Source organism: Melanotaenia boesemani, chromosome 11, assembly GCF_017639745.1.
Source record: "Melanotaenia boesemani isolate fMelBoe1 chromosome 11, fMelBoe1.pri, whole genome shotgun sequence".
Lineage (NCBI taxonomy): Eukaryota > Metazoa > Chordata > Actinopteri > Atheriniformes > Melanotaeniidae > Melanotaenia > Melanotaenia boesemani.
Window position 1 is genome coordinate 18,433,821 of NC_055692.1, and position 12,433 is coordinate 18,446,253.

The following is a 12,433-nucleotide window of genomic DNA, read 5'->3' on the forward strand; positions in this document are numbered from 1 at the left end:
ATCGGCTTTTGCACTGATCTCAAACAAAGGATAAATATCTAGTAAAGACTGGCTATAAACTCCGGGTTAGATTTTAGTCTGCTACGCCGTATTTACGACGTACACCGCGAGTTTCGAGGGACTCAGACCCCATTCATCTCTCCTATATGACATAAACTCTCTGCTCACTGTGTTGTTTTAACATTGAGATACACATGCTAACTACTGCGATGATTTCTTTAAAACGAGAAAGAGAGGCAGAGGTAGACGATGATGACAAGGAAGAGGGAGGTGAGTTTATTTTTATCTAACGTCAGACTTACGTTTGGTTAGCCATTTATAAAACAGTTGTCATTGCTTTGAATTTTTATACGGTGGGATTCTATCCTACGCTGGAAGGCTGATACATACGTCTATATTTAGTTTCAAAATATTGCACCGCTTTCTTCAAGTTTTTCTGTGTGTAAAAACAACCATGCCTTAAGAACGTAAATGTTATGCTAGCAAGCATGTTTAGCTAGTTGTGCTAAATTGTTCCCACGTTTGGTTTACTATTTTTGTTTAATCACTTGTTGTTTAAGTGATAGCCAAAGTAAGACGAGGACGTGTAGTAGAAGACCGGAGAAGCCGACACTGTCCTTACCTTGACACTATAAACAGGTAAAACAAAGCTAATGCTCAGTGCTAACGTTAGCCCTAAATGCTAGTTAGCCCTGTCCAACTAGCATTTCTTCACAGCTAATCCAAAACTTTGCTTGTTCTGCAGGAGTGTGCTGGACTTTGACTTTGAGAAACTTTGCTCCATCTCTCTCTCCCACATTAATGTTTATGCATGTCTCATATGTGGGAAATACTTTCAAGGTAGGCAGGCAAATGATGTGGAATTTAAAGCAGGAGGCTAAGAAAATGTTTTATGTAGTTGGACTTGACTCGTGTTTGCTTTCTTGTAGGCAGAGGTCTGAAGTCTCACGCATACACTCACAGTGTACAGTTTAGCCATCATGTCTTTCTTAACCTGCACACTCTCAAGTTTTACTGCCTGCCAGATAATTATGAGATCATCGACTCATCACTAGAGGACATCACTGTAAGTAAAGACAATATGTTACTGTGATTGTGTCCCATTATTCCATACTAAACCTGTAATGTACCCATTCACCATTTTTTACGGGATAATAAATATATAATATGTTGAATAACCAAAGGAAGCAGTTGTTACCGTGGGAATTCGTGACAAAACTAGAAGCACTAGGAGAGCGCAGCCCTCCACCAAGTCATAGGGCCAGTCACCTGAGAAAAAACAGCCCGACCCAGTACCCCCTATATTTTGAACCTTTTGGATCACCAGATCCAAAATTATAATTTTTTGGACATTGCCGCATTGAATGCATGGGTCCTCTACCGGAGTTGCATAGATTCCAGAATGACCCGGCGTGCGTTCATTATTGAGCTGTCGACATGAAACACAATAAATCAATATCAGCTGACATCCACTGCTCTGTTTTCTTACTTAAGCATTATATGATGTTTTTTTTTCCCAAATTATTCCCCCTCAAATAATTTCTGCAAATATAAATAATCCGTTCATTACTTTTTGAGGTATGTTGCTAACAGACAGAAAGACAGACAAAGGTATGCTGCCAAAAACATAACCTTTGCTTTGGCAGAGGTAAAAATCCCAAAAGATAGTATCCACTCTTTCTATGTTCCTTTTCATTTGTGGTTGATTAATTTGAATATTTTCAAACTATTTCCAGCCCTGTGATAGTCATTTTTGACTCCACTTCTTTTTCAGTATGTGTTGAAACCAACTTTCACCAAGCAACACATTGCAGGACTGGACAAGCAGGGTAAACTGTACAGAGCCTATGATGGCACAACTTACCTGCCAGGCATTGTGGGGCTCAACAACATCAAAGCCAATGACTATGCCAATGTCGTGTTACAGGTAGGAAAATCTGCTACTGTAGGTCTATTTGTAACTTCGTTGTAAGCTAATAAAATACCAACTATTTTGGTATTTGCCTGCTCTTTCTAGGCTTTTTCAAATGTCCCACCTTTGCGGAACTACTTCCTGGAAGAGGAAAACTACAGAGGAATCCGCAGACCACCAGGGGACATCATGTTTCTCCTGGTGCAGAGATTTGGTGAGCTGATGCGCAAACTTTGGAATCCAAGAAACTTCAAGGCCCATGTGTCTCCCCATGAGATGCTGCAGGCTGTAGTGCTGTGCAGCAAGAAGAACTTCCAAATTACCAAGCAAGGTAATTATTTAAATGGCCTAAACTGCACTCATCAGCATCAAAAAGGCTTTAAACACTCACTATTGTTTGAAGACTGTGTTGTGTGATTGATTTCTTGTTCTCTAATCTGCAGGTGATGCTGTAGACTTCATGACATGGTTCTTAAATGCTCTTCACGGTGCTCTTGGTGGCACAAAGAAGAAACCATGTGAGTATTTAAGACTAAATCCACATGGTATGTTTTATGCAAATTTCTATTATAGTTTTGCTTTGATTATCCATACTGTTCATATTTTTTCTCTGCTCTCATAGCAATAATTACAAAAGCTTTTCAAGGCTCCATGCGCATCTTCTCCAAGAAACTTCCCCACCCAGATTTAGTAAGTTTCTTGCTTTTGTAATACTGACTGAATTTTAGTAATAGAATAGCTCAGCATGATTTGAAAATATTTTAAGTGACCTACCTCGGTGCTACACGTCATCATCCACAGAAACTCAAGAATCACATGCACTGGTTATTGGACAAATTTTGTTCAGAGTCCTGTACCTGGGTTTAGTTGAAAAGTAAGATTTCTATAAAGTGAAGTTTGTAACGGGTGCAGATTCTACGCTACGGCTCTACCGTTATCTGAGCTGGTAAAACCCTCAAAGGCCACATAATTTGTTTTAACTGAGAAATTTGCCACAGATTTGGTGAATATCTTCCTTCTCAGAAAGTTGGAGATCAAACTTGGCAACGCCTCATCAGTTATTTACTGATAAGTTGTTTACCTTAAAGTTACAGACGCTATATCAAGTGAAAATTTTCTGATGTTTCAATGTCTCTGTGAAGCACTTCGTATCACCCTGTTGCTGAATTGTGCTATACAAATAAACTTGCCTTGGAAATTGTTGAGTGCTTTCTCAAACTTGTTTTATTGACTCTGAGACACATTCACAATTTCCATGTAACTTATTTCCTTTATGCTTTCCAGTAAGTGTTAGAATCTGTGCCCAGATGCTCACTGTATGTTCGAGTAAAGAGCAGAAAGAAAATGGCTCTTCTAAGTCAACTCAAATATTGACCAAAGTGCTGGACATTGAATAGAAATATGAAGCAAGAGATTTAAAAAAACAAAGATGTTCAAAAAGAAAACTCATTAACAATTTACAGTGAATTCTAATCTTGTGTATTCCCTGTGGACACATGTTTTCCCCCTCAAAAAATCTGCTTGGTGTCTCAAAATTTGCAGCTACAAGAAGAAAAAGAGGCATTGCTTCTGACAGAGGAATACCAGGAGCAGATGTCTGAGTCTACCTTCCTGTTTCTGACACTTGACCTCCCAACAGCTCCCCTGTACAAGGATGAGAAGGAGCAGCTTATAATCCCACAGGTCCCTCTCTTCAACATCCTGGCCAAATTCAGTGGCAGCACAGAGAAGGTATCAAATGTTTTACTGTCTTTTATAGTCAAATGCTTCTGAGGGGAGAAAACATGCAAATATTTAAATTCCTGCACTACAGTGCAGTTATCTCTAAAATTCTGACAGTTTAAACAAAATTTTCTGAGAACTGAGATTGGTACAGCTATTAAAAAGTAATATGTGGGCTCAATATACAGTCATTAAGATTTTGTAGTTGTAAACTAATGTTTGCAAATAATTTCTGAATTTGTATCTGTACATCAAACTTGTCAACCTGTAAAACAGTCTGCCTGGAAAATTCAAGTTTGTAAATAGAAAAGGATTTACATGGTTGTAAAAAAGGTGTGTATTTATAAGTTCTTTAGCAAACACCCTGTTCACAGATGCAAAGCACAAACCTGCGTGGCAAGAGTATGAAGTTGAGATTGCAAATTTTGTTCATGTCTTTAAACTTCTATCTGATTGGATGGTGACAAATCAAACTGTCCAGAGAGCAGACAGCTTCCTGTCCTCCCACACAGCTGTTGAATCTTAAAGGGGAGTAGACAAATTTTAAAGTGGTGCCGCTGTTTCTCAGTGTGAATGTGATAAACCAGCCTCTGCCTGCTGCTGGAGTCTCACACTGAGTAATATCAGTTTATCACATTCATTTTGCAGCCCCAGACTTGAACTGAACAACATAGTTTTGTTGATAAAATTACAAACTTAATCACATAATTTCAGTCAGAGGTTGTCGCACCCAGTGCCATTTACTAAACCACACTGGTTGCATCAGCACTCGTCTTGAAAATGCATCTACACCCGTTAAAGAGCTTACAGTGGTGCAGAAGGACAGGAAGCTGTCTGCTGAGTGGACGGTTTGATTTGTCATGATCCAATCAAATGGAAGTTTAAAAACGCGGCAAAAAGTTAGCATCTGCAGCTTCAAAGTCTTGCATGCAGTTTCTCGCTTTGCATCCGTGAAAAGACGTTAGCAAAAGTACTAGTTTTTTTTTTTTTTTAAATCCAAACCTTTTTTACAACCATGAAAGTCTCTTTCTGCATATTTGCAAACGTGAATTTTCCAGACAGACTGTTTTTACAGGGTGACAAGCTTGATTTACAAATACAAAATCTGAAATTATTTGCAAAAATTCATTTACAACTGCAAAATATTTGATTTTGATATATTGATCCCATAGTAATAATGTTAATATATCTTTTTCATTTTGCATTTAGGAATACAAAACCTACAAAGAGAATTTTCTCAAGAGGTTCCAGTTGACCAAACTGCCTCCATACCTCATCTTTTGCATCAAAAGATTTACCAAGAACAACTTCTTTGTGGAAAAGAACCCAACAATTGTCAACTTCCCGATCACGTAAGAGCTATCCATATATTTTGTCATTTGATAGGGCTTGTTACCATGAAGGGCAGGTTGATGGTAACGTGTACCTCTTGTGTGTGTATATTTTGTCTTCAGTGTAAATGTTGATCTCCTTTATGTTTTTATTTTGTATTTACTTAAACAGAAATGTAGACCTTCGTGAGTACCTGACAGAAGAAGCTCAAGCTACAGAGAAGAACACAACTTATGATCTTGTTGCAAACATTGTGCATGATGGAAAACCTACTGAGGGGGCGTACAGAATACACGTTCTTCATCATGTAAGCTGCAGTCTGACATTACTGTAAAGACAAATTCTTATGTTTAAAGCTGGATGTTATGATTTCATTTCAAACTTTTCTCTTGTTCTTGCTGCATTGAGAACAAGAACAAAGTTTCCCCTTCTCATGGAGTTTGGAAAAAAAAGATTTACTCTGCTCTGCCACAATTTCACTTCCACAAAGTACTTTTTACCAAAACACTCTTGTGTAAAAATGGTTTGTCATGAGTGGCATTACGTTTTATCCAGGGGACAGGGAAGTGGTATGAGATGCAGGACCTGCAGGTGATTGACATCCTTCCCCAGATGATCACACTGTCTGAAGCATACATCCAGGTAATTCCACAGCAGTAGTCTGTTTAGTGTGTGTTTTGCAAAAAATAATCAATATTAAAGAGTCCCGAGCCTTGCCAGGCATCTTTCACAACACACTTGGATGTCTCATAATTTTAAAGGCTCCAATAAAAGAGACCAGAGGGCTGAATGGAGTATCAGGAATTTTAAACCAGGACTTATTACTATCTGCAGTGTAAAAATATAAACTACCATGATTTTTTTTATACCCAATCCTAGTTTTAAGCTTTTTTTTTTTTTATATGCTTTCAACTTCTGACACAAGTGGACTTGAAGATATGCTTGGAGTCATGGCACCTTCCTGCAGACTGTCATTGTTTAGCATCACAATTAAATGATTTTAAAATTATTTGGATGCTTCTGGAGCTTTGTCTGTGAAAACAGATTTATTTTAAATTAGGAATTTTTTTGGTTGTTGACTGTTTTTCTTTCATTCTTATTGGATGCTGTTACTTGTAGGTAATCCAGCCCGATGTGACTGTTCTTCATTTGGCTACTTAAAGAGTTTAAATACAAAATCCAACACTTTGTGGTTGAAAGTAAAACTGAAGCACCAACAAAGATGGCTCCTAGAGTGATATTAAACATAACTAAATATTTCTTTAAAAAGGTTTTCTTGTAAAGGTTATTTGATTTCCATAAAGCCTTACAATGGGCTTTCATATTTCAGAAGGCTGAAATGTGAATATGATCAAATGTTAAACAAGACCAATGTTGTTCTGTGAAAAATACATAGTTTCTAATTTATACTTTCTCTATCTCTCATAGATCTGGAAGAGACAAGAGAGTGATGCCACAAACAACCACACAAGGATGTAAATAAGTCAGGTTTTCCAGTCAAAGCTCAGTTTTGTTATCATTTGGAAATAAACTGGGATTGAGGTAGTTAGGGGGACAAACTAAATGAATGAAAGTGGCAAGAGAACATTGTTTATAACCACAAGATTTAAAAAAAAATGTACATCTCCATGTTTTTTTTCACAGTTTTATCTTTTTACCAATGGAGGTTTTTGAATAAACAAGCTCCAAGAAACATAATCGTCTATTCATTTTTAAAAACACATCTCTTAACTTAATCTTCAGTTTTATTTGCAAGTGGTCATTTACACCAGCAATTATAATCAGAAGAAGCAAACTGTAAAATACATTGAAAGCTCCTTTTATAGCAGACAGTTATATCATTCTGTTTGTACATTCATAGTGACAGCTTGTTAATATCGAATAACACGGTTCACCAAACTAAGCCCTGCAGAAACAGATATTTCAGACTGAATTTCAGCTTCACTCTTGTCATACTTCATGCAAACAGGAATATTTATCATTAAAATTTATGCTGAGTTAGTTTAAATAGCAGGTGACATGATTAAAACAAAGGTTGATCAGTGCATTTGTAAAACATTTAACATTTAAGTACATTGTGTGCAGTCTCAGAGCTGCACTCAGTTTGGCAGGACTCATTTCTTCCACATGTATTTCTTACAGAAGGTCTGATTCTGTGGATTAAAACACAGAAATGGGTGTGAAACTACTTGTAAAGATGTACAGCATTGTACTGTTTTGTACAATATTTGTTCATTTTAGCAACAAGATACCCCTAGCATTGTACTGTATGGAGGTTAGTTTCATTCATGCATTCAATGATGTTTTAGTCTAATTTATTAGTGACAAAGACATGTTACTCATATCAATACTGATGACTTTTCTGGTACTGCTGACTAAACTTGCAGTGCTTATTGAGTTTCATATGTACCAAGCACTGAAACTACAATCAAATCTAATTGTATTTATAAAGCACTTCTTATACAAAAAGTAAAGTTTACATAAAAACAATTTTGTCACACTAAAAACAAGTTTTCACACACCCAAGTGTATGAGCTAACAAATTTAAAAATGCACACCTGATATCAGTTAATCACTCACTCACACCACACATACACAACATGCATGTCTACCGGACTTCTCAGTCTGTATAATAATATCTGATGAGCTACTATATCAACGGCAACACTAAGATCCAGTAGCACCAGGACTGAAAATTTATGAGAGTCCAAGTAACACCTGAGGATTTTAATCTTTAAAAGGGCTCTCTGTTCTGTGGTTTGTCCTAAAACCAGATTTAGATTTTTCTAAAATATTGTTTGTGTAAAAACCTGTGCAATTTGATAAAAAAAAAGTGGTAAAATGAGTAAAAATCTGTAAAAACTGTCCCAATTTTGTCAGAGCCTCTCAACAGTTAGAACAAAAATGCTACCATGACCTTAGTATTATTAACTCAAATACACTAAACTCTGAAAAGAAAAACCTGGTGACTACATGATACTAAAAGAGCTGGTTGTAGAAGAGTTACGCCTGGATCATATTTAGTTCCTTATGAAAGCCTTTCATGCTGCATGACTTACTTGGCAACGAAGTTTTTTTATTGCCACATTCAGATGATGAACTACTTTTGTTAGATTTATAATAAAGAATGAATTTTACCTACCCCACATTTCTGTGCAGTTTTCAAGTCTTTGCACCAGTAGCTTGGTCCCCAAATACAGGGAACCTTTCTCAAAGGCTCCACCTTTGAAATGCACATATCGGCTCTCTGCAGGACACCCACACAAAATATCACAAGAATGGGCTTCATGTCATGGGAATTCATGTTGACTAGGCATGTTGATTATGTTCCTGATCGGTATTGCATGCACTAAATTTCTCCATACTGGTTGCAAGTTGATCATCTAATACTGGTACATTGTATTTTTGCTGCTTCAGAAAATGTGCTGATACAAGCAACAGCATTTATAAACGTCTCATTTGAACCATGAGGTTGTCTTGTGCTAATCATTAGAATTAGGCCACTGTCAGCAAGACTACTTACTGCTGAGAAAACACCCTAGCAGAGCTGTACTTTGTGAAGACTAGTTGGTCTCCTTACTACAGAACATTTTTTTAGGGAAATGGGTAATTATTTGTGTGACCTTAAGCATATTCTTACTTCACAAACATGTGGAAGATCCATCTGGTTTCCCAAAACCCTCTGCAGCTGAGACCCATAGATTTTAGTGAAAGCTTCACACTGAAAAGACAGTACACAGTTTTTGATGTGAAATGATTCAGAGTCTCTTTTCTGCTGTGAGCAATAAACAAGGAGAGGTTGCATAAATAAATTAGACATGACAAAATTTATCGACTGGCTTAAGATATTTTGAAGTTTTAGTCATTTGTGATAAATGTTGTTTGGAGCTGAAAGTCTGACCTTGGGGATGGCATTTGGGTGATGGATGCACACAGACTGCAGGAAGGCTGACGTCTGATGTTCAGTTGCATTGACTCCCAGGTGCAGGCGGCTCAGTGCAGCCAGCGTTCGGCATGACTCGCAGTCTGAGGGGGGGAGGACCTCTGGGAAGTCAGCAGAGTGTTAACTTGAAGACAATGAGGAAGTGTGAGAATCAGATTTAACATTAAAACTGTGGATAAAAGTATTGCTGTAAACTGCAATGAGGAGGCCAATCAGTTCAGCAAAGCAGTCACCCTGACCACATCATTGCAGATTACATGGAAAGTGTGTTTTTGTTTATTGAAGTTCCATCTGTAGTCAAGTGATGCAAATTTTTTGAACATGAGGAAAATGTACAGAATCTAGACACCTAGAAAACACATAAAAGTCAGTCTCACTTCCTGTTTGGTGGTTTTGGAGCTAATGCAGATGAGAGCTTTTGAAAATCCAAAAGCCATCTGGTAACATCTGTGATAGCTGGAAAAACTTTGTACCTAAATCTTTCATTAAATTTAACATGATAATTGCATTAACATTGAAATGTTGATGCAAATAATCATTTGAAGTTGTCACATATTAAGTCAGGTAATATACAAAATAGCAATATCAACTGGAAAAACCTAAGTCATGTAATACATTTTTAAACTTTTCATAAAATTAAATGTGCTGGAACTTGAGGTAAAAGTATGTTTTTAATTACATTTAATCTAAAGAATCCAGTTATATTTAACTAATGAAATCTGGCATGTTTCAAAAGCTACTCATCCAACTTCAACTCATTGGAACGGCTACAGAGCTCGAGGTGAGAACATGAGAAAGAATCAAAGGCCAATTTTTTTAAACATACTACCATATGGTCACACTGCAAGAAAAACCTTGCAGTATGGACCTAAATAAAAATTTTACAAACCTGGTACAGTCTGCTCTCCAAACAAACACAGGTGCAAAAGGGTGCAGATCGTGTGAGGTGCAGCTGATGATAAAAGGAATTCCACAATCTCTGCACCATATTTGTCGACAAAGTCATCACACTGGTCTTTGTAGCTTTTAGGTACAAGATCACAGACCTCTTCCATGAGCTTCATTAAAGCATCCTGTAGGCCAGGAGGGAGAATACTGACATACATAAAGAGATGGGTGGCAGGGGCACATGTCTGAATCACTGTAATCAAGGGAAAGATTCACCTCGGTCATGTTTTTAGGCAGCAGGGTCTCCAGCTTCTTCATAATAAACAAACACAGGGTGCAAACTGGGCTGAACAGCTCCTAAAAAGAGGAACAGTTTACTGGAAGTTCTTAAACTTTTTTGGAGGGAAAAGGTTTCACTTCACCTGCTACTTTAAATTATACTCCTGCTTCTGCTTTCTCATACTAACTTGGGTCTTGGTGGCAGAGCCTAGTGCAGAGCTGGATGAGCTTTGGTCTACAGTGTGATCAGCAAGTTTTTGAGGTTCTGCCTTCTCATGGGAAACACAAAGTCCAAAAACCATGCAGATCTCCTCTGGTTTCTACAAAAACACAAATAATCTTGAAAAGCAAAACGTGCCTGTATGGACAGAAATGTTCATTTTTCCCCATATGTAAGAGAAAAAGAGCCAAAATAGAAGTTAAACTCACCAAGTGAGCAGGTGTTTGTTGAAGGACTTTTGGCAGGTATATCTTCACCTGTGACTCACACTGTGATGCCTGTTCGTTTGGTAGGCGCTGGCACAAAGCATGCAAGGTTTCATACAGAGTCACCTGCAAAAGCACTGCAGTTAGTTGTGTCTTTAATGGCAGCATTTTATTTAAGGAGAGTATGCAAAATAGCTTGATATGTCTTAAATATTTGTGATTGTATAGCCTCTTAAGTAAAGGCATTTCTCTATTTTAATACATGCTTGCAATGGAGAAATCCATGGACACTTTTTTATAGACATTACAAAGCCGGTGGGTGCAAATGCATGTTTCTTTATTAAACAGCTCTATTAACCTACCTTTATCATAAAGTAAACACTGTAAAGTTCCTTACTTTAGTATCACTGCTGGAAATCATGTTGGCGGACAGCTGGATGATTTGGCTGCATTCTGGACAGACATCCAACTTCTGATAAGGAGAAGCTATCATAAGACTTGTAACATAAAACAAGACTTGAGAAAGTTTTATAATATGGCACAAAAACAGTATAGAGTAGGCATCTTCTAGTCACTTTAAGGCTTACCAAATGTTCACGTCCAACGAATGATAATGGGTCAATAATAAACCTGGAGTCTCCTTCAGTAAAAACACACACAAAAAAAGATGGTGGGATTAAAGAAAAAGAGCAACGGATAAAGACTTAGAAAGCTAAATATTGCCAGTAATAGAGTATTTAGGGGTTGTATGCAGGGGTTGTACAGCTTCATATATGATAGGAAAATTAATTGTGACTGGTCAGGTGCCAGTGTGAAGCAGATATTAGGTAGCTTATAAAACCGCTCTTCATCTTACCGGGCCACAGACACACTGCGAGGACCACCAACACAAATCCCGACGCTGACATGGTTTCCAGGAGCTTAGGGGTGAATGAAACGCAGATGACTTCTATAAAACGTCAGTGATGTTGTCGCTGTCGGGTCACACCGGAACTACGGCTTGACTGGTCTCACCCAATCAGAGGAATATGAATAATGCGCAGGCGCTGTTATCAGAAAAGAAATGAAGCTACTTGTGAGCAGAGTGCCGCTATATGCGGCAGTGTTAAACACGGTGACGCGAAAAATGAACCGCATAAATGTACATTTTGTATAAAAGGCATTTACAATTAAGAAAACAAAAGAATTGTAAATAAAATGTAAGTTAATCCTCATGTTTCATAAACTATGATGAAAACATTAGGTTGAATTGATATTTCAATCTTAATTTGGTATTTGAAATGGCAAATTATTGGTTATTAGTCTTTGGTGTTAGAAAAAAGAAAGAAACAAAAATAAATTAATAAAAAGTCTCCTGCTCAGTAAGGACTCTTCTAAGAAAACACGGGAGTATGAAAAACGAAGGCTCCTCAAATGACCAGCAGATGGCAGCAGAGCAGAAAAAAATGTTATGATTGAGTCTGCGCTACGTGGAAATATCTACAATGTGGGGAACACCATTTTCTAAAACTTCTAAATAATTTTTGACTTATTTATTTTACTAACGTTAGTACAAAGTGTAAAGAAATTTGTTTTTGTTTAAATATTTCTTAGTTGTAACAATACACCATACAGCTTATACCATTGGAAAGAGTCTTTATTTCCCTTTTAAATAATGGCACAGTTGTAAGGAAAATGCATTTGTGGGATGAACAGTAGAGGTGAGTATGTGTATTGCTCCCATGATAAAACTGTGAAATGGCCTATTCTGCTATTTCCTGATTAGCAGCACCTCTGAGCATCAAACCTGCTACAGTTGGACTATAGGGTCAAAGTGGGGTGAAGATGCAGAGAATTTTACTGCACTGCTAGAGCAACAGCATTTGGTGGAGGCATTGTGAAAGTGTTGGGTGATCACACAGACTCATCATTGAGGGCAATCTCAAATACAG

The 12,433-nt window shown here is 37.4% G+C and overlaps 2 protein-coding genes across 2 annotated transcripts; one reads left to right on the plus strand and one right to left on the minus strand.

Annotated features, from left to right (window-relative positions):
* Positions 1 to 98: 98 nt before the first annotated feature.
* Positions 99 to 6,659, plus strand: usp39 (ubiquitin specific peptidase 39). The gene is made up of 13 exons (XM_041999616.1): positions 99 to 270; positions 561 to 639; positions 746 to 840; positions 930 to 1,066; positions 1,775 to 1,927; positions 2,018 to 2,243; positions 2,356 to 2,430; positions 2,535 to 2,602; positions 3,455 to 3,643; positions 4,844 to 4,986; positions 5,138 to 5,273; positions 5,522 to 5,608; positions 6,395 to 6,659. The coding sequence occupies exons 1-13, from the start codon at positions 195 to 197 to the stop codon at positions 6,443 to 6,445; spliced, it is 1,515 nt and encodes a 504-aa protein (XP_041855550.1). The 5' UTR covers positions 99 to 194; the 3' UTR covers positions 6,446 to 6,659.
* Positions 6,660 to 6,693: 34 nt separating this feature from the next.
* Positions 6,694 to 11,511, minus strand: sftpbb (surfactant protein Bb). The gene is made up of 11 exons (XM_041999617.1): positions 11,359 to 11,511; positions 11,090 to 11,142; positions 10,900 to 10,974; positions 10,506 to 10,628; positions 10,265 to 10,396; positions 10,074 to 10,154; positions 9,799 to 9,982; positions 8,868 to 9,010; positions 8,607 to 8,687; positions 8,109 to 8,213; positions 6,694 to 7,119 (listed from the first exon to the last, which is right to left on the minus strand). Exons 1-11 carry the CDS (start codon positions 11,408 to 11,410, stop codon positions 7,081 to 7,083), a joined length of 1,068 nt encoding a protein of 355 aa, XP_041855551.1. The 5' UTR covers positions 11,411 to 11,511; the 3' UTR covers positions 6,694 to 7,080.
* Between the last annotated feature and the right edge of the window lie 922 nt (positions 11,512 to 12,433).

Excerpts from the sequence above, each read along its gene's own strand:
- usp39 (XM_041999616.1), top strand. The coding sequence starts at position 195 with ATGCTAACTACTGCGATGATTTCTTTAAAACGAGAAAGAGAGGCAGAG. Across the intron at positions 2,603-3,454 it reads AACTTCCCCACCCAGATTTA|CTACAAGAAGAAAAAGAGGC; the intron begins GTAAGTTTCTTG and ends CAAAATTTGCAG. Across the intron at positions 3,644-4,843 it reads TCAGTGGCAGCACAGAGAAG|GAATACAAAACCTACAAAGA; the intron begins GTATCAAATGTT and ends TTTTGCATTTAG.
- sftpbb (XM_041999617.1), bottom strand. The coding sequence starts at position 11,410 with ATGTCAGCGTCGGGATTTGTGTTGGTGGTCCTCGCAGTGTGTCTGTGG. Across the intron at positions 10,975-11,089 it reads TCGTTGGACGTGAACATTTG|AAGTTGGATGTCTGTCCAGA; the intron begins GTAAGCCTTAAA and ends TCTCCTTATCAG. Across the intron at positions 10,397-10,505 it reads AACAAACACCTGCTCACTTG|AAACCAGAGGAGATCTGCAT; the intron begins GTGAGTTTAACT and ends GTGTTTTTGTAG.